This window comes from Brachionichthys hirsutus, chromosome 5 (assembly GCF_040956055.1).
Source record: "Brachionichthys hirsutus isolate HB-005 chromosome 5, CSIRO-AGI_Bhir_v1, whole genome shotgun sequence".
Taxonomy (NCBI): Eukaryota; Metazoa; Chordata; class Actinopteri; order Lophiiformes; family Brachionichthyidae; genus Brachionichthys; species Brachionichthys hirsutus.
Window position 1 is genome coordinate 503,747 of NC_090901.1, and position 24,622 is coordinate 528,368.

At 44.0% G+C, this 24,622-nt stretch overlaps 2 protein-coding genes across 2 annotated transcripts; both read right to left on the reverse strand.

The window, feature by feature from the left end:
* Positions 1 to 2,439: 2,439 nt before the first annotated feature.
* Positions 2,440 to 6,061, reverse strand: igf2b (insulin-like growth factor 2b). Its single transcript, XM_068739559.1, has 4 exons — positions 5,960 to 6,061; positions 5,132 to 5,282; positions 3,787 to 3,968; positions 2,440 to 2,676 (listed from the first exon to the last, which is right to left on the reverse strand). Exons 1-4 carry the CDS (start codon positions 6,059 to 6,061, stop codon positions 2,440 to 2,442), a joined length of 672 nt encoding a protein of 223 aa, XP_068595660.1.
* A 2,281-nt stretch (positions 6,062 to 8,342) lies between these two features.
* On the reverse strand, positions 8,343 to 14,322 carry th (tyrosine hydroxylase). The gene is made up of 13 exons (XM_068739832.1): positions 14,239 to 14,322; positions 13,539 to 13,748; positions 11,800 to 12,001; positions 11,635 to 11,723; positions 11,470 to 11,537; positions 11,308 to 11,358; positions 10,583 to 10,728; positions 10,360 to 10,495; positions 10,018 to 10,087; positions 9,868 to 9,924; positions 9,147 to 9,242; positions 8,893 to 9,026; positions 8,343 to 8,502 (listed from the first exon to the last, which is right to left on the reverse strand). The coding sequence occupies exons 1-13, from the start codon at positions 14,320 to 14,322 to the stop codon at positions 8,343 to 8,345; spliced, it is 1,503 nt and encodes a 500-aa protein (XP_068595933.1).
* Positions 14,323 to 24,622: the final 10,300 nt, after the last annotated feature.

Genomic DNA, 24,622 nt, shown 5'->3' on the forward strand with positions numbered 1-24,622 from the left:
GTGATAGCCCTTCATCAAATGCATTATGGATGAACGATTGGAAGATTGCTGAAAGGTGCACGGTAGGCTAAAGACCCTGCCTTCCCCCACCGTGCAGATGCAGACGCAGACGCAGACGCAGACGCATGAGGACCGCTGGATGGATGGATGGATGGATAGAGAACGACATGACCTTTAGGTGACATTTGCTGGATATTTGCGTCATGGCAAAATTATTACTTTCATTTAAGGCATTGATGACTCGAGTAAGTCACATGTCAGCTAATTCTCACATCTATACGGACCAGCTGACACCTGACAGCCTCAGTGGCAATAGCACGCAGGAAAGATGCTCCTTAGAAGACTATGGGACACCATGCACAATTATGAAGACATGATTTAATGAAGAACTGACCATTCTCCTGCCATCAATACTAAAGTGGCTTCAAAACAGAGTGGCTTTGAGTACAATCATTGTTGAACAGTTATTTCTCCAATAATAAAGTCACTCATCGATGCTTTCCTTTTCACACATGACCCTGACAGGCTTCCGGAAATCCATGCAGACCAACGTTTGCAGAATATGTGCCTATTTTTGTGACATAATATGCCTAAGCAATCCAAGTTATGCACTGTTAAAATATTAATTTATAGTAACTATGGCAAAAAGGAAAAAGACATTATTTTTGGTACAAAGCATCTACAAAAAAGCCTTACAACTCCAATTGGAAAACAGAGATCATACAAAATAAAACTGTCAGTTGAGCATCAGTGCTACGTATTATTTGGACCAATTTTTCAAATATATTTTTTAACAAAATAAATAATGCCTTTATACAGTGCCCTTATTTGTGTTCAACAAATAAACAAAAAAGCTTGGCGGCTCATTACGCAAGATACAGCTCAGACTAAAGGAAATAACACAATGTCCCTGGAATCTAATTATATATCTATATTTATATATATATATATATATAGATGTGTGTGTGTGTGTGTGTATATATACATATATATATATTCAAGTATTTGTATTCAGGCAAAAGCATGTGAATACTACTGCTATAAAATAAAAATGTTAGTTGACATTATTGCTGTTTTCTTTCCCTTTAAATTGAAATGTTGTGCCTTTCTTTAGAACTGGAAAATAGCATCATAACAAGAACTAGAGAAACAAAAAAAGCCAAACTTGAAAATAGAGGAATGTATCGGTACCAGAAACTGACGGGATATTCCTTTTTTTAATTGAAACATTGATATGAAAAGAAAACAGAAAAAAGACAAAATAAAATATAGTCATCATTATCCCACATGATCTTTGTCCATGTCATGTTACTTTCTGTTAGAGCAGTCTGCAAAGCCATGGCAAACAAGAAGTCCTGTCCCAGAACTGTAGTACTGTCCAATCCAGCCAGTCCACGGTGTCCCATGTGTCCCCACATAGCTCCCTGTTTGTGGCAGCCTCAGAGGGACAGGATGAAAAGGGACTGGGTCTTAGGTCCCCCTTGCCGCTTACAAGCTAGTGATGAGCAGCCGCTAGGACTTGCTGTGAGCCCAGACACTTCCCCCTTCATATTGCCACTGCCAGGAGAGCCCCCAAATCCTTTATTTTCCTTTTATTAAAGTCACTCTTTCCTTAAAACGGAAAGTTTTAATATTCATTAAAGAAAAAAAAACGTGCTGTTCGACCTTTTCTTTGAGTCCTTTCCCAAAGCTAGCACCATGACATTTTTTTAAGCTACACGTTCATTGTTCGTAAAAAAATAGTGCCATTTGTTTCTTTACTTTGACGTAATCCGTGGCAATGTGCAATTCTGCAGACTCTTTTCTGCGTTTTGTTTGTGATTAAAAGGTGCTGGAACAGGAATCTAATTTTACAAAATAATTCCTTACAGTGTGGAAGTCCCTTTATAGGTAGAGGTGCAAACTAATAACGAGCAGAGGCTTTCTTTTTGCCTCAGGACAAATGATGTGGAATGGATTCTTTCATGCAAGCTGCTCTTCCCTTTCATTCGTCGTCCAAAAGGACAGGACAAAAACAAAAGACACATTCCGCTGGGTGTCCTCTTGATCTCTTTCATCTTCTTTTCCATTTCTTGTTTTGCTTAAGGATCCACCTGAATTGCATTCAGCCAAATTGTTGACTTTTCATCATTTGTGTTTGTGCCTTTTATGTCAGTGACTGAAAGAGGGAGGGAGGGAAAGAGTTCAGACAGGAAGAATGTGAATGCATGTTTGTGTGCCGGAGGATGGGTGGGTTGCGTTGAAGGGGGGGGGGGGGCATTAGCAAAGGCCCAGGGGGTCAAGAAGTAGTGGATGAGAGAAGGGGGAGGGATTGGCGGGCTTGGACGGGGCAGGGGTCAAAGAGGACTGCCACAGAAATGACGTCAGAGACAAAGCTATAATCCCCTCGTCTTTTTTCTCCCTCCAAACTCGTGTCTGTGCAAATGGCTGGCAGTGGGCTCATTTGTGGTTGACATAGTTTTCCGTGGCGAGCAAGACGGGCGGCAGTTTGCTGGGCAGGCTGATCAGGGGCCTATGGACGTTCTGCTCCTGAGCACTGAACTTCTCCACCTGCCTCCGAAGCTTTTTGGCTCTCAAGATCGCGGGGACACCCCTCCGGAGCCGCTGGGCTGCCTTCCTCTGCCACACCTCATATTTGGAATACTTCACGGTCACGTGCTGCTTCCTTGAGACTTCCTATCATCGGTGGAAATATCGGAAAAGGGGAAACAGGGAGTCAGTTCATTAGCAGTGATGAGATAGTGTGCCAGTGCTTCTTCCAATGGAGGAACGACAGCCTTGTTTATTTTGTGAAACCATTCAGCCATTGTTGGGCCGAGTCAAATGGAAATCAAACAGGCTGGCCTCGCCTCCAACTTGCTCTTGTTTTGATTTCCTCGTCTGAAAGAAGCTCTCAGGTGCTCAGTTCTACATACTGTCAAAAGGATGAGCAGCATGTCATTGTTCACCCAACGAGCAGAGATACTCAAATACTAAATACCCACATTATCATCTCAATACTGGTATCGTTGCAAAATCTTTGAGGTGTGCTGAGTACCAAGGTTTTAAACAAAGTAGGGGTGGTTGCAAATAATGTATGCGTGAGTAGCCAGTGCTCCATGTGAACGGCTTGTTTTGGGCCCACCACCCCCCCTCATTAAAGAACACTGGCCTTCAGAGCAGGCTGTACCCAGCAACCGTCCCTGTCCAGACCAACCAGAGACTTGCCCCAACAAATTCCTTTGCAGCTCTTTTTATGCACGTCAGACAGAAGGCTCATTATCGTCCTCGAGGCATTGACATCGTCTATCTCCTAGTTTTGCTGTCGCTGATACCGATTCTCCAACTCGTCGTCGTAGAAATCTTTTCAGGCTTGTCTGGAAGGCAGCCACAGCTCAACCTTGTGTCTATAACAAATTGTCCTGAAACACGGAGGCCTGTTTCTGCCAGTCAGGTGTTATTGACTGCCCAGATTTGCAGAGGATGACGTAGCATGAATGGTAACTCGACACGTGGGACAAACGGTTTTGTTACGGACCAACAATATCCACCACCTTTTGAACTTTCTCTCTCTCTCTCTCTCTCTCTCTCACACACTATTTCAGTCTGAGTATGACTACCTTTTCCTTAATATCATGTGTGCGACTTAAAGTTTTCCATAATGGTCAGCACCTTGCTTGGCAGGTGAGTGCTTACCAGTGGCCGTTTAACAAGATAAACCTGTCTTCACCTTCAAGGGCATAGGGGCGAGGAGGTGAAAGGAGGCACGGGACATGGAGGACAGAGAGACTGGATGAGACTATGTACCTGTTTTAGTGGAGGCATTACAGGTATGACCTGCAGAGAGGTCGCCGACACGTCCCTTTCAGACTTGGCGGGTTTGGCACAGTACTGCTCCAGGAGTTTGAGGTCACAGCTACGGAAACAACACTCCTCTACGATCCCACGGTTCTGGGGACGCCGATTACTTCCTCTGCTCGTTGGCCTACCTGAGGAATAACACAACACGCTATTAAGAAATGCCACGAGGACGTTGAGGTTAAAGACTGAGAGCAGCAGTAATGAATCGAGGTTGTTTTTATTGCAGGTCCACAGAGCAAAGAGGATAAAGGCAAATCTATGACCAACCGCAACAAATTGCTTTGTTTTGAGAGGATAATCTGATTAGGGATATCTGGAAGTCCTTTAATAAGTGAATACACACGTAAACACACCCCAAAGAGAGCGACAAAGACAGGCAGCGACCAAATACGTCAAATGGAAACTTTGCTGTGACCTTGTTCTTTGTCAAGTCAGCAGAGATAAAGAGGATGAGGAGGGAGAGGCGGGCGAGAGAGATAGAGAAAACAAGAGACAAGGATCAGTGTAAAGAGAGAGGGTGTGTGGGGGGGCCAGAGAGAGAAAGCATTCAAAATAAAAGACAAAGAGCGTGAAGGCATGAAAGAGAAAGGTGTAGAAGAATAAGGAGGAGGGGTGGAGTTAGTGGAGTTAGTGGAGTTAGGCGTGTTGCAGAGGGAAACACGATCCGTGACCGATTCTCGCTCTCCTTTGAAGTCCTGTGAAAGGAAGGTAAGATTTGAGCTGGAGTGATCCAGGGGGGGGGGGGGGGCAACGATGAAGAGGAGACAGCACATCTGAGTTGGTCATTGAATAGTGAGCTTTCTTATTGGGGGGGGCTGTGAGGTGTCTGTCCAAGCAGCAAAGCGGAGGGGGGGGGGGGGGGTGTAGCGGACATCGGCTTGTAAAAAGCTTTCTCTGCTGCAGACGTAATATCAGTTAGTTATGTATGTCGCTAGGGATCAAACCCCCCCCCCCCCCCCACCCCCCCTCAGACTCATCAGCGTGCACGCCTAGCCTGGGAACACTGGTGCTGAGGTGACTGGAATGTCTCTTGGGGTACTACGACTTCACTGGTAAACAAGCGGCCCATTGTGGGGGCGGAGTGACGTGAGCCTTCCCAGCCCGCCGCCCAGCCCGCCGGCAGCAGAGCCGCGTGGACGAGCTCTCGAGACACGCCGCTGGCTTCCATCTCTCACGCAGTGCGTGTTTGTGGGAGAAAGCATCAAACCAAACACGCACGCCGCTACCCAAACAGCCACAGAGGGCGCTACCCAAACAGACAGACAGAAGAAGAAGAAAGAAGAACACCTACTGAAATAGAAGCCTCTGTCCTCACACACGAACTGCAGCGCGTCCACCAGCTCCCCCCCACACAGCGTCTCTGCCGAGGCCAGCTCCACCGCGTAGAGCGCCAGCGCCACGGCGAGCAGCAGCGCGCGGCCGGACCAGGACGGGCTCACGGCCTGCAGACGAAAAGACAAAACGGATCGACACAGGAACACGAGACGTGCGCTATCGTGCACTGGTTTGATGATTTGCTATATTGATCTACTAACTCAGAAAAGGCTGCTACGAGAGAAGAATTATTACAAATGTGCCCCCCCCCCCCCCAAGATGGTCATCAGCCGCTTGTCACTGTTCGCACATGACACAACTGCTTCATGGGGGGGGGGGTATGGCTAGGGTTAGGGTTAGGGTTGGGGGGGGGGGGCACACTCTTGCACAACTGTTCCGAAGTTGCAAAACCGGCTGCTCGATAGTTAACTCCATCAAAAGTCAGACTCAGCATATATTCCCCCTCTCTCACCCCGTGATGAGCTCACTGACCCCCAGACCTACCGCCCCCTATCGGCCAAAAAAAGAGGACCAGCTGTTAAACCCGGAGAATGGCAAACTGTGCAGACAAGACAAGAATATTAAAAAGCAAAAAGTGTTTGTCTTCTGTCAAACCCGGGAACATAAAGCACAAATGATTCGAAGACTGACATCTGAAATGTATTAATGAGCTCACACTGTAACAGACGGTGAACATAATTTGATAATCAATGGATTTGCTCCGCCTGATGTTTAATTATACACAATAGATATATCCAGTAATCATCTCGGAGGAGGCTGGAACACGCCTGTTCCCTCTATTTACCTTCATTCTGCTGCTCTCTGTCCTCAGGCAGGTGTGGCAGCGTGCGTGGTGCGCGTGGTGCGCGTGGTGCGCGTGGTGCGCGTGTCTTTGCTGGGTCTCCATGAAGGATTAAGGAAGGCAGTGTGGCTTATTTGGTTGGAGAGATTGCAGGTGAGTTAGTTTCCCAGTTGGAGCGGCTGTAGAGATGATGCGTGAGAGGCTGTCCCAAAGAGCAGGCGACAGGCAAAAGTTCTCAGGGAGAACTATTATATACCAGCACGCCCCTAAAAGCTCGGCCCCACCCCCAACTCCGCCTCTTCACCAATGTTTAAGAAGATGGGCCAGAGACGTCGCTTTATGGAAAAGCGCTTAAGGAGCGAGAGAGAGAGAGAGAGGGGGGGGGGAGGGAGAGAGAGAGATATTCCACAAGCATTTTCCACGCGCGTTTACGCGCTGCAACCTCCAATCCCAATGTTTACGCGCAGGACGCAGACTTATAGACGGAATGTCTATTAGGATGAACATTATTCAGCGTGCACGCGTGTTTCCAGGGTTTCACTTTTTGCGTCGACATGGCTTCAGTGGCGTCACACGCGTCTTGGATGAAGGAGGAGGATGCGTCGTTGGAGCGTCCGAGCTGTCCAAAGGCCTGTTGGTCGTTCACTCCGGATCAAATAGTAATACTGTAGTTATAACCCAGCCAAGTGGTTTAAACAAAAGTCAAAGTTCTCGTCCCGAAGCTGGATCAGGGCTCCTTATATAAGGAGCTAGAGATCTGACTCACACTGCCGCCTAGTGGCCGGCCGGTGAACTTATTCAGGACGTCTCACCTGGCCACCAGAAGCTCTGTCAGATTTCTCTTTCTGAGCCCAATTGAACGTTTCATTGTGTCAGAAATGTTCTAAAACTGTTGCCTCCAGTTCTGTAGTGTCCAGAAGAACATGAATAAATAAAACAGGTATGAGCTGAATTCAGTGAAGTGGTGGGAACGCACCTTTTTCTCTGAAGAAGATGTCTATGTTGTCAGAAGTTTATAGTAACATTGTAGGAAAGTGTCCCTGAATGGAAGATGAGAGCATTAAGATTATTATTTTATTTTTGTAACGACTGACTATGAATCTGCTGTGATTCTCATATCAGGCAGGTAACGCTGCTTGTCTACTCCCTCTTGTGGCAGAAACATATAAAGCAGAAGAATAAGTCGCCAGCAATGATTTAATAATATGGACAGTTTTACATTTAGTTAGTTTAATCAGACAGATTAGCACACATCAGTTTACACAAGGGCAGTGTAAAAGTTCAATACTTTAGATATTCAAAGTATCCAAATATAGAGTACAGCTTAATACCGTAATACTGTAATACTAAAGATGCAGAGCCAGACACTAGCTCTTCCTAAGGAATCTTAGCCCATTCCTCAGACACAAAAGCTTCCAGTTTTAAAATGTTGGAGTTATGCTGCAACCACCTTCTCCAATGTCCACTGTTTGTCAAACTGAAGTCATGTGACTGTTAGGGATGTCCAATAGTGGCCAAGGCTTCAGCTTCCGTCAACACGCGGCAGGTCTCTGACCACAGAAAAGAACTTTGTGACCCTATTGATCGAAAAGGTTGTGCTTTAATGTGGGATGATACTCTGGGGTTTGAATACTTCTGAGACTCTAATGGTCATTAAAAGTAATATTTTGTGTTTAATGTGGGGAAATAACTCTTAAAATATGTTGCACTGAATTAAAAAACAAACATTTTTTTAATCAGCTTATAAATATTATATGCCGATAACAGTACTATGCAACAAGGGTTGAATCATTTTTTCCCAATGGCCTATATAATTGTAATTGTTTAATATTTAATAGAACTTTATACGCAAGATGTGAGAAACAGAGCCGCAGTCTGTGGGAAATATGCTTTTGTCATTTGCTTTATTATCTGTGCATGAATTTCCACTGTAAGACAAAAACTGTGTAAAACAAAGAGCAGCAACTTAAGAGCTAATCATCAAATACAAGCGTTTAACACAGCAGAGATCAGTATCTAATATAAGCTAATTCACAACTTAATTATATTATATATCATTGTGGTCTTTCTAAAATAATTTAATTATTTTTATTTTAATCATCCTTTATCACAGTCAACGTTTGCTTTCCATGGAGATTTTGACATATTTCTCCAACAACAATTTCCCCTTAAACGCTGGAATGTTCCAGTCTACAGAATTTCAGCATTTCACAAATGGATCTATAAATATTAAGGCATCCTTAAAACATCTTTTGCCAGCTCTGCAGATGGAGTGTTTCATTCGTTGGCTTCGAACAATTCATGAGAAACAGCGTCACACTGGAGGTACAGCACAGAGAGATGAACGTGCACAGAGAGATGAACGTGCACAGAGACTGGGAGATTATCAGGACAAAACATTGAGCGCATCGGCCAGCGTTTTAAGATCATCCTTCACACCCTCCAGGCCTCCCTGGATCTTCAGCGGGCTGTCCAGCACCTCGATGCTGCTGGTGTACGGATCAAACCTCACGGAGAAGGGGCGCTTGATTCCGGCCACGTACCTCCTTGGGAAGGAGTCAGAACGCAACAAAGTGAGCCCGCAGAAAGTGGCAGCACCGGCACCACGACAACGACCTTCTAGTTGTGGACGTTCTAGCGCGTCCCTCAGTCGGGTCGAGACGCATGCCCTGCTGAAACGCTCACTAAAGCTGCTTGTTTTTCAGGGCAACATTTGATGTTCTTCCAAATAAAGATTCCAGCATTTTGCCTCTGTATTAGAAACAACAAGCTACATTAGTAACAGCTGTTTTCTAGCTGCATGGCTGATTTACAAAAGTCTGTGGCCCCAAGGATGGCTGGCTGTTCTCTGACCTCGCTCTCCTTTTCTTTGTTATTCTCTTTGTTGTTCTGCTGCTCTCTCTCTCTCTCTCTCTCTCTCATGTGTGGCTCATTACCTGAATTTCTCCTTCGCGTCTGAAAAACTCTCCGAAATGAAGTAGACGGGCTGGTATGTCTGGTCTTGGTAGGGCTGCATCGCGGCAGCCTCTGGGTCGAACGCCCTGGTCTCCGGTTCATCGGACAGAGAGTGCTGAATCAAAGACAAAAGGGTGACCGTTGGAGGATCAGCTGAGGGCTCAGGAGACTTTGATGATTGCGTTCGATTCAGGGGAAGTATGAAGGATTACCGGTAAGTCGAGAACAAACCCACCACAAGTTCTCCATAAGAGGAGAGCAGCCCGGCGCCGTACGCCCTCACCTCACCATTCTGTTTGCATAAGCCGTACTCCACGGTGAACCAGTAGAGCTGGGGGGGGGGCACAGAATGAGTGAGAAACAGGGGGACGCTGGGTTGGGCAGCGCCATTGCTGAGTGGCACAACTGAGCTTGAGTTATTTCGTCTGGCGGAAGGTAGCAGATTTAAACTTTATGTCCTCATTGTCGTGTGCGTTGACAGAAAAATAAACATTTAATCGTCCAATAGTCCACAAAATGCCTTTTGTGTGACAATAAAAATGTGTTTTTGCCAGATCGTTTCTCCATAGCAGGGAGTTATTTGATCCTTTGGGGCAGGTCCATCCATGACTTGGAACTCCCTGGAGGGATAACATATCTGGAAGGGGGTGAGAGGAATATTCTAAACATGCTGCTTAGCCGGCTGTCCCCACGACCCCGCCCCGGAAAAATGGAATCAAATGAATGGAGGGATTTGTGTTTTTTGTTTTTTCATCTTGAAACTAGTGGCGCTGTAATTTGCTAATGACTTGTTATTCCACCCGAAAAGTGGCCGTTGTGCCACATTAAAGTATAAAGTTCCTTTCACTTATTATGCTTGCCATGATAGTGGGGGGGCCGTCACACAGTGTTACGCTTCCACCATGGGGGGGCTTGCTCTCTAGTGTCCTCTAGTGACTGCTGCTGACGTCACTCACTGTGGACAGTTTCTCGATGTCCTCATCCGATGCTCCGAGTGAGGCCAGTCCGAGGTTCTGCAGCAAATGACACGTCATCGTTGGTACCAAAGGACAAAACAACTATGGGGCACCAGAATCTGCACGTCTGACGGAACCGCTCTCACTCACCTGTGAAAACTGGGCAAAGGTCCGATCCGCCAGCATGGGGACGTGACCCAACAGTTCATGAACGCAGTCGCTGCAGAGGAAAGGGAAGATTTCCAGAGGACTGGGACGACACTTAAACACAAACGGCCCAAATAAAGAGTCTTAAAAGAGAACTGATAGTTTCCCATGGAATAGCTATTGGAGAGAACATTTGTGTTTTACATTTACCCCCATTTTCATCTTTTAATTTAATGTATTTATTTTAAGCTGTTATTTTTTGAGATTTTGAAAAGACAGATTTCATTACTAAAGATCAAAATGTGATAGGATACGGAGCGATAACGGAGTCACAATTGTGCTCACGGTTCAGGAGAGTGCATCGGGGAGGAGGCGTGCCGAATGTACTGGGTGCACTGGAAAACTCGGAATGCCAAACTGGCCAGGAAATCTCTGGCAGAGAGCAGTCCAGCCACGGGACGCATCATGAACCCCGTTCGCTCTAGAAGAACGAGGGGATCGTCACCAAGGTGGATCCACCCAACTGGACCGCACGGCGCGCTCTTCATCATTTATTGCAGCTCTTCACCTTTCAGGAAACGTGACACGTCCTCCAACTGGGGGATCTGGTCTGGGCTGTACCCACAATGCCTTTCCAGCAGGTGAAAGGCCTCCAGGTATTCGCTGCAGGCATGGGTGCCGTACAGATCCCTCAGGGTGGTGTAGACTTCCCTCCTAATTGGGGATACATTTTCTTAATAATTACTTTCAAATGAAAGCTTTCATCTGTCATTGTCAAATATAAACATTGAAAAAAGCATCAATGAAAGAGTAGAAAACTCTGAATGTAAAGTTCAGATTGTAACTACTGTATTCATTTATTCATCATGCACTGTTTGGTGTTAAAATGATCATATCAGCATTTTATATTAAATTCTATTGATTGAAAACATCTCACCAGAGCAGCAGAAGCAGGCATTCATTTCTATTTCCAGAATATTGTGTGTTTCTTCTGTATTGTGTTGTAAAATATTTGAGTACTTTGGCTTGATGTTTTGCATAGATTAATCATTCATTCATTCATTCGTTGATTTTCAGTAATCGTCTCGTCTTCATCCGTGTCGGGGGGGTTACATTTAAGCCTATCCCATCTGGTGGAGGCCGGGTACACCCTGGACAAGTCGCCGGTTTATCGCAGGGCCACATGCAGAGACAAACAGCCATTCACTCTCACGGTCATACCTGTCTATTTAGACCCGGAGAGAATCAAACCAACAACCTTCTTGCTGTGAGACAGCATGCCAAAGATCTCACCAAGTGCCGGTCTCCTCCTCTGTGTATTCCACTCTGGGAATGGACTCCCCCCTGAGGACAAACAGGTGCGTGAGACGACCCTGATGGGTTAGGATTTGGATTTGGGGTTAGGGGTCATGTGAGGTTTTGTTCTGTTCTATTCAGACAAAGATGGCGTCTCACTGTCTGTATCTGAAGGCGATGTCTCCAATCATTCGCCTCCTCTGTCTGTAAACAGGGTCTGTGAATCCCTGATAAATCAAATATATCAAACGGTGATTACATTTTCTGTGCTTTATCTTATTTTACATAGCAGTTCAGTAAGGAGAACCTTAACCCTTTACTTACTGGATGGTCTTGATCCAAGTCTGGGTCAAATTTTGTGACCAGATGGTGACATTTGTCCAGATCTGCTATCTTCTTCGGAAACCAATGGACTACGAAAAAGAACATTCAGTTAAGGGCTGTTTTTATGATTAGTGAAAGAATGAAGATGTCCAAAAATAATGCTACATTTGACTTCTTTGGTGGTTTTAACATCCTCCGCGTTCCTCTTGATGGAGCCGATGAGAGTACTGACATCTGACAGGTGCACCTCACAGCGAATGAAGTACTCCAGGCCCCCCGGGCCCCCCGGGCCCCCCAGGCCCCCCAGGCTGTCCTTCAGCTTTCTGCATGGCCGCGTCTCCAAATGGTGAATCTTTGCTTCAAATGTCTGAAACAGAGTTCCATCGATAAAACGGGAATGCGGAGGTGACGGACACGTCATTAGGAAATGTATACTTCACAAACACAAAATGTACGTACTTAGAAAATATTTTGAAATATCACATTTAGAATTTAAAACTCAGTTGATAGCAACATACATTTCTGTACTTCCTGATGTGGTCACTGCTCTCTGAAAAGTATAGCTGTTAAATGTACAGTACAGACCAGCTTTAATTAATATTAAACTCATTAATGAAGCCAAACTACAGCGGGACCCAGGATCATTAATTAATATTAATGAAGCTCATTAATGAAGCCAAACTACAGCGGGACCCAGGATCATTAATTAATATTAATGAAGCTCATTAATGAAGCCAAACTACAGCGGGACCCAGGATCATTAATTAATATTAATTAAGCTCATTAATGAAGCCAAACTACAGCGGGACCCAGGATCATTAATTAATATTAATGAAGCTCATTAATGAAGCCAAACTACAGCGGGACCCAGGATCATTAATTAATATTAATTAAGCTCATTAATGAAGCCAAACTACAGCGGGACCCAGGATCATTAATTAATATTAATTAAGCTCATTAATGAAGCCAAACTACAGCGGGACCCAGGATCATTAATTAATATTAATTAAGCTCATTAATGAAGCCAAACTACAGCGGGACCCAGGATCATTAATTAATATTAATGAAGCTCATTAATGAAGCCAAACTACAGCGGGACCCAGGATCATTAATTAATATTAATGAAGCTCATTAATGAAGCCAAACTACAGCGGGACCCAGGATCATTAATTAATATTAATGAAGCTCATTAATGAAGCCAAACTACAGCGGGACCCAGGATCATTAATTAATATTAATTAAGCTCATTAATGAAGCCAAACTACAGCGTGACCCAGGATCAATAATTAATATTAATTAAGCTCATTAATGAAGCCAAACTACAGCGGGACCCAGGATCATTAATTAATATTAATGAAGCTCATTAATGAAGCCAAACTACAGCGGGACCCAGGATCATTAATTAATATTAATTAAGCTCATTAATGAAGCCAAACTACAGCGGGACCCAGGATCATTAATTAATATTAATGAAGCTCATTAATGAAGCCAAACTACAGCGTGACCCAGGATCATTAATTAATATTAATGAAGCTCATTAATGAAGCCAAACTACAGCGGGACCCAGGATCATTAATTAATATTAATTAAGCTCATTAATGAAGCCAAACTACAGCGGGACCCAGGATCATTAATTAATATTAATGAAGCTCATTAATGAAGCCAAACTACAGCGTGACCCAGGATCATGATTTATATTTCCAAAATGAACAGTTTTAAAAATGATCGTTGTCAGGACATGTAAGGTACAACGCTGTGATGTCGTTACACGCTGTGACCACCAGGCGGGGCCAGTCAATAAAGAACACCTGAGGTGGGCTGCAACAAATGACTCCGTCTATGGCGTCAATTCTCGACTAAATGCAGAACGAAGCAATCGTGACGTCACACAAACATTGTCTTACCTCAAACACTTTGAGCGTGCGTGACAGCGCGGGCGTCTTGGCGCTTCTTAAAGTGAAGAAGATGTTGAGCTGCGCGTTCCCGTCGTCCTCCTCGAACACGATTTGTTCACCGGCCGCCTCCGCCTCCGCCTCCGCCGCGGCCGCGGCCGCTTCGCGCTCCTTGCGCGCGTCCTCGATCAAGCTTTGACGCCTCCCGACTAATCTCTGAGACTTCAAGACAAACATCAAAGGTGTTAAACGCCGCAGACAGAACAGAGGTCGCGCCTGAGAATACTCCAAACGCGCACGAGAACACCCGGCAAGTAAACGAACTAGAGCTGACTGAAACGGATCCTGATCCTGATCCCGATTCTGATCCTGATCCCGATCCTGATCCTGATCCTGATCCTGATTCTGATTCTGATCCTGATTCTGATCCTGATTCTGATCCTGATCCTGATTCTGATCCTGATTCTGATTCTTAAAATGTGCCGCGCCACGCAGCGCACTGGGCATTACTGCTGTTGTGCAACTTGAGCGCAATAGCGTGCATTGCGCTCAAGAAGTTCTCTGACTAGCTTACCCGTTGGAGCTTACCTGTTGGAGCTCACCTGTTGGAGCTCACCTGTTGGAGCTCACCTGTTGGAGCTCACCTGTTGGAGCTCACCTGTTGGAGCTTACCTGTTGGAGCAACATGTCTGATTGTGCCGTGGAGACTTACAGTTACGGAGTCAGACCGCTCCATCTCAGACGCGGCTCTGCGGAGGCTCTTGGAGGAAGAGGTGGAGCTGCTAGAAAGCGGCATCTTCAGGAGTCTGGCTGCGTGCGCGTGAGACGCTGTGGCGCGCGGCGGAGGCGCTCCTCTTTTATGGGCTCGTTTGTTCGGAGTTTCTGACGTCAAACACGCAAATCCGTCTCTCACCAATCAATGCACGGAACAGGACACATCCCGACATTTCATATGGCATTTATCATAAGCCCACACGCACGCACGCACGCACGCACACACACACACACACACACACACAATTTGATCTTTAAACATTTGCTTTTTAAAAAGCAATCATTTTTCAAATATTAATCAGAAAAGAAAAAATAGAAGGAAAGTATATACTGTACAGGGTGTGCGTATATATATACTGTACAGGGTGTGTGTGTATATATACTGTACAGGGTGTGTGTATATATATACTGTACAGGGTGTGTGTATATATACTGTACATGGTGTGTGTGTATATATACTGTACAGGGTGTGTGTATATATATACTGTACAGGGTGTGTGTGTATATATACTGTACAGGGTGTGTGTGTATATATACTGTACAGGGTGTGTGTATATATATACTGTACAGGGTGTGTGTATATATATACTGTACAGGGTGTGTGTATATACTGTACAGGATGTGTGTGTATATATACTGTACAGGGTGTGTGTATATATATACTGTACAGGATGTGTGTGTATATATACTGTACAGGGTGTGTGTATATATATACTGTACAGGGTGTGTGTGTATATATACTGTACAGGGTGTGTGTGTATATATACTGTACAGGATGTGTGTGTATATATACTGTACAGGGTGTGTGTGTATATATACTGTACAGGGTGTGTGTATATATATACTGTACAGGGTGTGTGTGTATATATACTGTACAGGGTGTGTGTATATATATACTGTACAGGGTGTGTGTGTATATATACTGTACAGGGTGTGTGTATATATATACTGTACAGGGTGTGTGTATATATACTGTACAGGGTGTGTGTGTATATATACTGTACAGGGTGTGTGTGTATATATACTGTACAGGGTGTGTGTATATATATACTGTACAGGGTGTGTGTGTATATACTGTACAGGATGTGTGTGTATATACTGTACAGGATGTGTGTGTATATATATACTGTACAGGGTGTGTGTGTATATACTGTACAGGATGTGTGTGTATATACTGTACAGGATGTGTGTGTATATACTGTACAGGGTGTGTGTGTATATATACTGTACAGGATGTGTGTGTATATATACTGTACAGGGTGTGTGTGTATATATACTGTACAGGGTGTGTGTATATATATACTGTACAGGGTGTGTGTGTATATACTGTACAGGATGTGTGTGTATATACTGTACAGGATGTGTGTGTATATACTGTACAGGGTGTGTGTATATACTGTACAGGATGTGTGTATATATACTGTACATGGTGTGTGTATATATACTAACTTTTATCAGTGGAGAGAGGCACAAAGAGAGAATCAGGAGAATCATTTGGGTCTTTTGACTCCGAATCCAGTGTTCTTATTGCAGCACGCACACACACACACACACACACACACACACACGCACACGCACACACGCACACGCACACACGCACACACAGAGAGTTGTTTTCATGTTTCGTACCTCATCGACTGAATCTCACGTTGGTCGCTGATGAGATTGTGATGTGATTTACGGTAAAGGGGTTATCTGTGGAACTCGAGCAGTAACCCTACAAGGGTGCAGAGGAGGAAAGTGTGCCCCGGGTCAACCCCCCCCCCGACCTGAACGCAGGCTGGGAAAGCTAAAGGGCACGGATGCAGCCTCAAGCATCAGCAACGGCAGGGGGGGGCAGAAAGACTAAATATGGAAAAAGAGAGATAAAGCACGAAGACCGTTCACCCTTCTCACGTTGGTTAAGCCCGTTTTCTGCATAGCAACAGAGTTCACTGGTAAAAGGTCAGAGGTTAAACTGTATTACGCATCGTTCTTCCTTTGCACTGAATGTCGGCATAAAACAAGGAGAAACAGGCCGAAGCTTTCCTTTTGTTCTTCTGGTTTCTGAAGATCACCCTGTAAAAATATGTAATGGCATTCAGAACATTGAAGAAGCAGCACGGTTATTCAATTCAGCTCGGGTGTGTGAGGGAGAAACGTGCAATCGGGATCATTGATCCATTGATCATTCTCTCCTTTGGTCTAGATCACAGAGAGAGAGAGAGAGAGGTTGTCCTCATCGACTCCAGAATGTGGGTTCTGCAGAACAGCCTCACTTTAATGATCTCCAGAATGTGGGTTCTGCAGAACAGCCTCACTTTAATGACCTCCAGAACGTGGGTTCTGCAGAACAGCCTCACAGTAATGACCTCCAGAATGTGGGTTCTGCAGAACAGCCTCACACTTTAATGACCTCCAGAACGTGGGTTCTGCAGAACAGCCTCACTTTAATGACCTCCAGAATGTGGGTTCTGCAGAACAGCCTCACTTTAATGATCTCCAGAACGTGGGTTCTGCAGAACAGCCTCACAGTAATGACCTCCAGAATGTGGGTTCTGCAGAACAGCCTCACTTTAATGACCTCCAGAACGTGGGTTCTGCAGAACAGCCTCACTTTAATGACCTCCAGAACGTGGGTTCTGCAGAACAGCCTCACAGTAATGATCTCCAGAACGTGGGTTCTGCAGAACAGCCTCACTTTAATGACCTCCAGAACGTGGGTTCTGCAGAACAGCCTCACTTTAATGACCTCCAGAACGTGGGTTCTGCAGAACAGCCTCACAGTAATGACCTCCAGAACGTGGGTTCTGCAGAACAGCCTCACACTTCTCTACCGGAGCAGCAACGTCTGCTGCTCCACTCAGAAGTGACGTCAGAGCTCAGTGCCTGGACGTCAAAAACAGACTCCTCCTCCTTCATCCTCTGGAAAACGTCTCCCCAGTCTCAGCGTTTCTTCTTCTGTCTGAGCTCCATCTTTAACACTCGGTCTACCAGAATGACCATAGCGGTCATTTTGACTGCTCGGACATTATAATTTGGATTATTGTTATAATGATCTAAGAAAAAATAGGTGGAATAGGTAAAAAAAACCATCAGGCCACTAAATGAAAACTATCATGATTGAGTGTTTCATTTATTTCATTGATGCAACTTAACGTCTCTGCAATGACGCACGGCAACTCGACCTGCAACAATGATCTCTGTGGAAAGCCAAACAAATGCGTCCTACTTTCAGAACAGGTTGGTGCCGTCATCAGACCATATTACAATAGTTAAAGTGATAATTATTCACTATTATGAACATTTAAAACAGGTTGGTGCCGTCATCAGACCATATTACAATAGTTAAAGTGATAATTATTCACTGTTATGAACATTTAAAACAGGTTGGTGCCGTCATCAGAGCATATTACAATAATTACAGTGATAATTATTCACTGTTATGAACATTTAAAACAGGTTTCAGTCATCATTAGACCTTAACAGTGACAATTATTAACTGTTATGGACGTTCCAGGGGGCGGGGCCAGCCAGCTGAAGATTTGCCAATTTGCTTTGCTTATTTGCGCCGGATTTGAGATAAAAATGCTGTGCAATCCGCACGATGCGGGACGACTGGTCACCCTTCATCAGAGTCTTCCTCAGCAAGGCTCTGAAGCAAGGCTAAAGGCTAAAGGCTAAAGGCTAAATGCTAAAGGCTATAGCCTCCATGACTTTAGTTTTATTTCTACTTGTCATTTTCATCTCTTTTGGGTTTAGAGTGAAGCTATAACTCGGTTTTAGCTTCACAGAGCCTAAAGAACAAACAGACAATAGAGCAGGAGAAAGGAGCAAAGAGTGACGTATGACACGCCCACAGGACACGCCCACACGACACGCCCTGTAAAACACATGCAGTCAATCTGACTGCTGTGGTCATTCAAGGTAGTAATAAAAAAATAAAATAATAATACATACACACATTTAGGAAAAGTCAGGATCCCATTGGTACAGAGTTTTTTTTAAAAAAAACAAGTTATGACATTGCAAATTTTGAAAGCAGTCAAAATGGCTGCCTTGGTAGTTCTAGTGTTAAAGAGTCGCGTCTCCTTTTCACTCTGGCGTGCTGCGATGACGTCGCCGCCCGTTCGTCTTGTCATTATTAAAGGGTCGACATCAGCAGCACGGCGGACGTCGATGAAGGTCCATGAAGTAAAAGTTCTGGATGACCCAATATAATTTCAAGGGCAGATCTTTTTTCTTTTAAAATAAAAATAGGAGAAGTACACAAGTACAGATAGAGCCACAATACTTTTCCAAATGGAGTGCAAAACATGAAGCTCATCAACAATTGCATTAATCTTCAAAAATGTGCAGTTTTGATTTTCACTTGAAACACACATGTAGATTATTGACCTCTGAAATCGAAGTATAACGATGCAAAAATGAAAATAGTCAGTGAAGTACCTCAAAATTGTACTTAAGTATAGTATTTGACATACGCTACAATAGCAGTCTATTACAGTGGATAAAAATGCAGAATAAAGCAGGACACTTTTCCATCTCTCATGTACATGATCTTAGAGAACTGTATGTGTTCCTGTATTAATATACAGATTGTGAAGTTATACAGTCACATGCACCCTCGCCTCAGCCGAAGTCCTTTACAGCCAAGCATCAGAATGCGTCAACCCCCCCCCCCCCCCCTTTAGGGAGCCCCTCCCTTCTGTCATAAATGCTCCACTTGAAGAGGTAATATCTTTTAGCCATTTATCCCTTGATGTTTATCCATTTCCATGTTTTTGTCTGGAAGAGAATGATAATTATTACAATTACTGACTCAGTGGCAGCAGCATTGTTGCCTTGTGGGTGCCAGCTTTTCCTGCATAAGTGTCGGACTTCAGACGGCATAATTGCAGCCAACGTAACCAGCTGGACTATTATTGATCATCTTTCTCATTCCTTTTCTCTCTCTGGCTCTGGAAAAGTTCCGGTCACTTTAGAATGGAAGGTCTTACCTGTCTCCAGACAGCAACAAGATGCCTGAATGACGCTAAATTAAAATAGAGAACAACATATCTGGTATTCAGTGTGCTTGAAAGATACAATTACAAAAATGTAAGCATTGAATTTAATCAAAATCATTATTTCAGCAGGTTCCATAAAATGTATAGGATTAGTTAAAAGCAAAAAACTAACAGTGTAAGTGAAGAAGTTAAAATGTTTGGAATAATAATAATAGCTTAACAAGTGAAATGAGGAAAAGTCCCACTTTAATGAATACACAAAGTCCAGAGGCTTAACAGAAGCAAAGTCAGGAAAAGAAATGAATTCTTCAAGCTTTTTCACCAAAATACCTCATTTTGTCCCTGTGGTGTTCCAAAAATGTTGAATGAATTGTCATCTACATGACAAATTGTTACTTGACTGTATTGACACCTGCTAATGTCCATTAAGACAAACTGATAATGGAGATAAACCCCGTCTGACGGTGTTTCCAGGATTTTGGAACGGCACCCATTACGGTCATTATTAACTGGGAAACTAAAAAGATGCAGCCTATATGAATGAGAGAGAACTCGTGTGCTAAAATAAATGCGTAATTCTGTATTCAGTGACGGTTAAAAAATAAAAAATCACTCATTCACCGAAGACGTTTCGGCGTCATTATCCCAGGTGGTTCTTTCTCCGTGTCTTTGTAACAGAACCTCTGAACATCTGTGCCCGGCGATGACTGTGATCGGTTTGGATTGTGTCAAAATACAGCTGCCAAGCGGACTGATTAATCACACCGATTGCTGTCCTCCCATGGCTCAGGCCTGCGTGTGTAATTTGACAGCGGCAGAATAAAGTGCTGTGAGGGTGGGCGAGTGGTCGAGGCCTGATGCTCAATGGTTCATGCTGACTGTCGTCGTCATGTCGGAGCCCCGGCGGCTGCGACCCAGCATCGTATATTACTGTGTGTACTGTTCAGACTGCTCCCATCCATACAGCTTTGAGCATGTCTTCATTATTAACATGCAGTGGCAACGCCCTTCACACAAAGTGAACGTTTTATTTGAATTACATTTTTTTTCCATCGCTCTCATACTTTGCTTGATAGCTCAAGTAGGAAACGAGAAGCTTCCGAGATGATGCGTAAACCTCGTTGAAACATTTCTGCCCCGGTCTCTAGCTTTCCTGACGCTTCCCTTCGGTATGAAACCGGTGCTTTAGGCTACATGGGTTGCTCCTCTTTGTTTTATCGAACAGCCCCTGCTTTTCAAAATGTCTTATCTGATGAGTCTGATTGTTGTCCGGATGCATCCGCAGATCTACTGTCCGTCACGTCGGATATGCCCAGCAGGATAAAAATAAAATCCCACCATGAATTATGAGCCATTCAACAACGATTTCCATCAATCGCCACAAGTGGTCTGAAATCTGATCACAAAATAGCGCATTTACGATTGCCGGTAAATGGGCTATATAATATATATATCGTGAATCGGGATATATTTTAATATGCACCAGTACGAGAACAACGACCAGAGAAGGATGTCTTCAGACTGAGCACCACTCATCACTGACCGGCCCCCCATGTCCAGAAACATAAACCTCCCAGTAGATAAATAGTCTAAGTACCATGCTAAAGTCTTCAACCATGTGCCCCGTGCAGTGAAGCAGCATGATGACGTCGCCCCTCCAGCAGGGACACACAGATCTGTGGTTTAGTGAATGCTGATTAGATTTACCTTTCCTTAATGGGCCCCAGTTACCGAGCAGCCTGGGGGGCCATGGCAGAAATCGAGAGGCTGGAGCCCCTGACGAGCCCCACCAGCTGTCCCAGTCGTACCGTACACTCTGTTCTGCCTTTTTAAAACATTTACATGCAGCTTAATTCTATCAACTGCTCAGGATGATCACATTTACCGGATGTAAGGCTTACTTTGAGTCTGTAAATGGGCTAATATTCAGTAGATCCGGTGGTAAGATGGAGGTTCCCACTTCACACCCTACACGACTGTGTCGAATCCCAGAAACATTGAGGAATAATCTTTGAAGCTCCATTGAGTGCAATGTTAACGGAAATTCCAAAGTGATCCATAATCCGGGATCTCTTCTGCTTCTTCTGTGGTGATGATGATGATGATGATGAATACATTTATTAGATAGAATGTTAGTACAAGTACAGTCACACAGTAGCATGTATTACAGTACAAGTACAGTCACACAGTAGCATGTATTACAGTACAAGTATAGCCAGACAGTAGCATGTGTAACAGTACAAGTACAGTCACACAGTAGCATGTATTACAGTACAAGTACAGTCAAACAGTAGCATGTATTACAGTACAAGTACAGTCACACAGTAGCATGTATTACAGTACAAGTACAGTCACACAGTAGCATGTATTACAGTACAAGTACAGTCACACAGTAGCATGTATTACAGTACAAGTACAGTCACACAGTAGCATGTATTACAGTACAAGTACAGTCACACATCTTGTCTCAGAGGAGCATTTCTTGCGGTCTTGTTTCCGTTGAAAGTCCTTCGTACATAAATCATCGACATTTAACAGTACAAATAAAACTAATATTAAATTAATCAATTGATGCATAACAATAAAATAAAAATAAATTACACCACAGATGCAAAACGAACAATAAATTAAAATACACATACTATGTACAACGTCTGTTATTCATACGGAGTTCTCCCGCTGCCGCTGTCGGAAGCGGTCAGTCATCCGTTGTACCCCAATAATGTGTGTCCTTCTGTCCCTGTGTTGCCCTCGTCTCCATCTGTCAATGTACTTTACTTTTATTTGTGCTGATGTTGAGCTGGAACTTCATGCAGATGCTAACTGTCCCATGTCTCCCCCCCCTTTAGTTTGGGCTGGACCGTTTGCTATTTGTATGTTATCAACCACATTGAACGGAGAGTGCCCCCAAACGTGGCTCCTTCTTGCATCACACGCTGCACAACTACACAACGCAGAAGTCCACCGGCCACACTTGTAATGCTCAAAGTAACTTCCAGGTATTTATTTGTTTTAAAGGTGTTGCGGCAAAGAATCTTTTAGTAAATACCATCCACCAAAATACTTTTTAATACAGATTACCACACTGATTTAGTGTGACAGTTACCGTGCACTTTGTATACATCCATCTGAAATGATGCCTCTTCCTAGACTGTGTAGCGGATTAAGTCAATGTCATTTCTCTAGTCACTCCAGTGGAGTAATGAACATGAAGCTGAGCAATTTCTACTGTGGCAATGAAGTAAAGCATGAAGATAAAGTATACCTGCTGACTTGTTCCACTAATAATGAATTATATAAGAGCGTCTGCCCTTGACAGGAAATCCTTGACTGTCGGAATTTGTCATATTTTTTTGATGCTGAAATGATGGGGAACAAAACAGACAACTATTCATTTACATTTTAGGTCCACACACGTGTGTGTCTTTGCAAGGGATGGAAAGTGCTAAAAGGTTTAGATGCCATTAAAGAATCAGAAAGACGGAGATAAAAGAGGACAACAAATATAAATAAAAAAACGAGATGTCATGGATGAAATTGCTCATCAGTGCAGATGAAACTAAAATCAGGTAAAAGCGTGAGCAGAAACCTCAGCCTGCCATAAGTTGGATTGATGGCCTCCTGAATTGGTTACTGATGCATTGCCCCCCCCCCCCTACCAATACCTCCTTCTCTGAATAATAACTGCAGCTGTGTCACTGTGGCTGATCATCTTGTTGGTGTGCCTTATGTTGGTGGACTTTTACCGCCAGTCTGTATGTATCTGTCTGTCTGATTATGGTGTTCAGATTATTACCCAGCATGCATTAGGGGGAGCGAGGCTTAATGGACAACAGAGAATGCAAGGCAGGGTGGCTAATAAACACTGTCCGGTCCTCGTGTCCGTCGCCATCTGGAAGTTTGGCCACTTCATTCACAAAACCAATACCCCGGTGGGATGAGATGGGCCGACGCCGACGCGATCAATCAGCGGCCGAGCAGACCACAGCTATTACAGCAAGCGGAAAACAAGGAGAACAATAAATCACACCGCGGACAACGAAGCCACGGCTGCGTGCAGACTGCGTGTGTGCGTCCATATAGAAAAAAGAGATATTGATTACAGATATAATAAATTATTCTCCAGCACTGTCTACGCCGCGCATTTCCACATTCAATTGATCAGCACTGAGAAATTGAACAATCAATGTGTGGAAAAAGTCAACACAATTCTTGCAAAGGATCAATCGATCAGTAATTGTTCAAAGCTACCGGTACTTCTTTATATTCAGTCAGTGGTGCTGCCCAGCAGGAAGGACATTTGATCATCTATCTATAGTTCCCTTTTTAGATTCCTTCTGTGCCCTTTCAGGAGTATGAAAGACACACCCCAAAATGAGGGTGGGGGGGTTATCTTTAGCGTTGGAGACTGATGTGACCGGTTGAAAGGGACAGCTTTGTGTGAGAGCTGCAGGTGGTAAAATTCAGGTAACAAAATCACGTCGACAGAATTCCAGAGAGTCGCAAACCAAGCAGCTGAATTCTAAATATTTTTGTTCTTCGATTTATTAGAAGCGATTCACTGATCCATGTTTCAGGAGGGGGGGCTCTGCATTTAGCAGTTTTCATTGTTTAAGAACAAAACAAATGCATCATGCATGTCCAACATTATTTCTTTCTATATGCTTGTTTATAGATCCCTGGCTCTTCCTAAATGCTACGCAATCACATTTAATTTCTTCCTTGACATCAGACCCTGCTGGTAAATGTCACACTGTGACAGGCACAAAGCCCGAAGGGGCTCCGGGCTGCCACATCCTCTGTCGTTTATAGCAAAGAGCAAGAAGGACACATTTGAGTGCTTTTATGTTTTGTACCCAACTACAAGTACTTTTCCAGAAGGATTACCGGTAAACATTGTGGAATACTCCACAGATGATACTGATAGAGTAATAATGTTATGCTTGGTACGCTCATCACAGAGTAGTTTCAAATAAACACCTTATTTAAAAAATGATATTAAAAGGCTGTTTATGTTGTTATTCGAGAAGACAAGAGAGGAAAAGAAAAGGAGTCCGTCTGTTTGAGAATGCTGACAGAAATGACTCAAAGCTTTCAGGCCTCACTGACACTGTCCATCATGCAGAGCCACGGACCTTAGATGTGCATGATGATGATGATGATGATGGTGAATATATTTATCAGATAGAATGTTAGAGTACAAGTACAGTCACACAGTAGCATGTATTACAGTACAAGTACAGTCGCACAGTAGCATGCATTACAGTACAAGTACAGTCACACAGTAGCGTGTATTACAGTACAAGTACAGTCACACAGTAGCATGTATTACAG

Excerpts from the sequence above, each read along its gene's own strand:
- igf2b (XM_068739559.1), bottom strand. The coding sequence starts at position 6,061 with ATGGAGACCCAGCAAAGACACGCGCACCACGCGCACCACGCGCACCAC. Across the intron at positions 5,283-5,959 it reads CAGAGAGCAGCAGAATGAAG|GCCGTGAGCCCGTCCTGGTC; the intron begins GTAAATAGAGGG and ends TTTCGTCTGCAG. Across the intron at positions 2,677-3,786 it reads TAATGCCTCCACTAAAACAG|GAAGTCTCAAGGAAGCAGCA; the intron begins GTACATAGTCTC and ends CACCGATGATAG.
- th (XM_068739832.1), bottom strand. The coding sequence starts at position 14,322 with ATGCCGCTTTCTAGCAGCTCCACCTCTTCCTCCAAGAGCCTCCGCAGA. Across the intron at positions 11,724-11,799 it reads AACCACCAAAGAAGTCAAAT|TCCATTGGTTTCCGAAGAAG; the intron begins GTAGCATTATTT and ends TCTTTTTCGTAG. Across the intron at positions 9,027-9,146 it reads CCTCTTATGGAGAACTTGTG|CACTCTCTGTCCGATGAACC; the intron begins GTGGGTTTGTTC and ends TCTTTGATTCAG.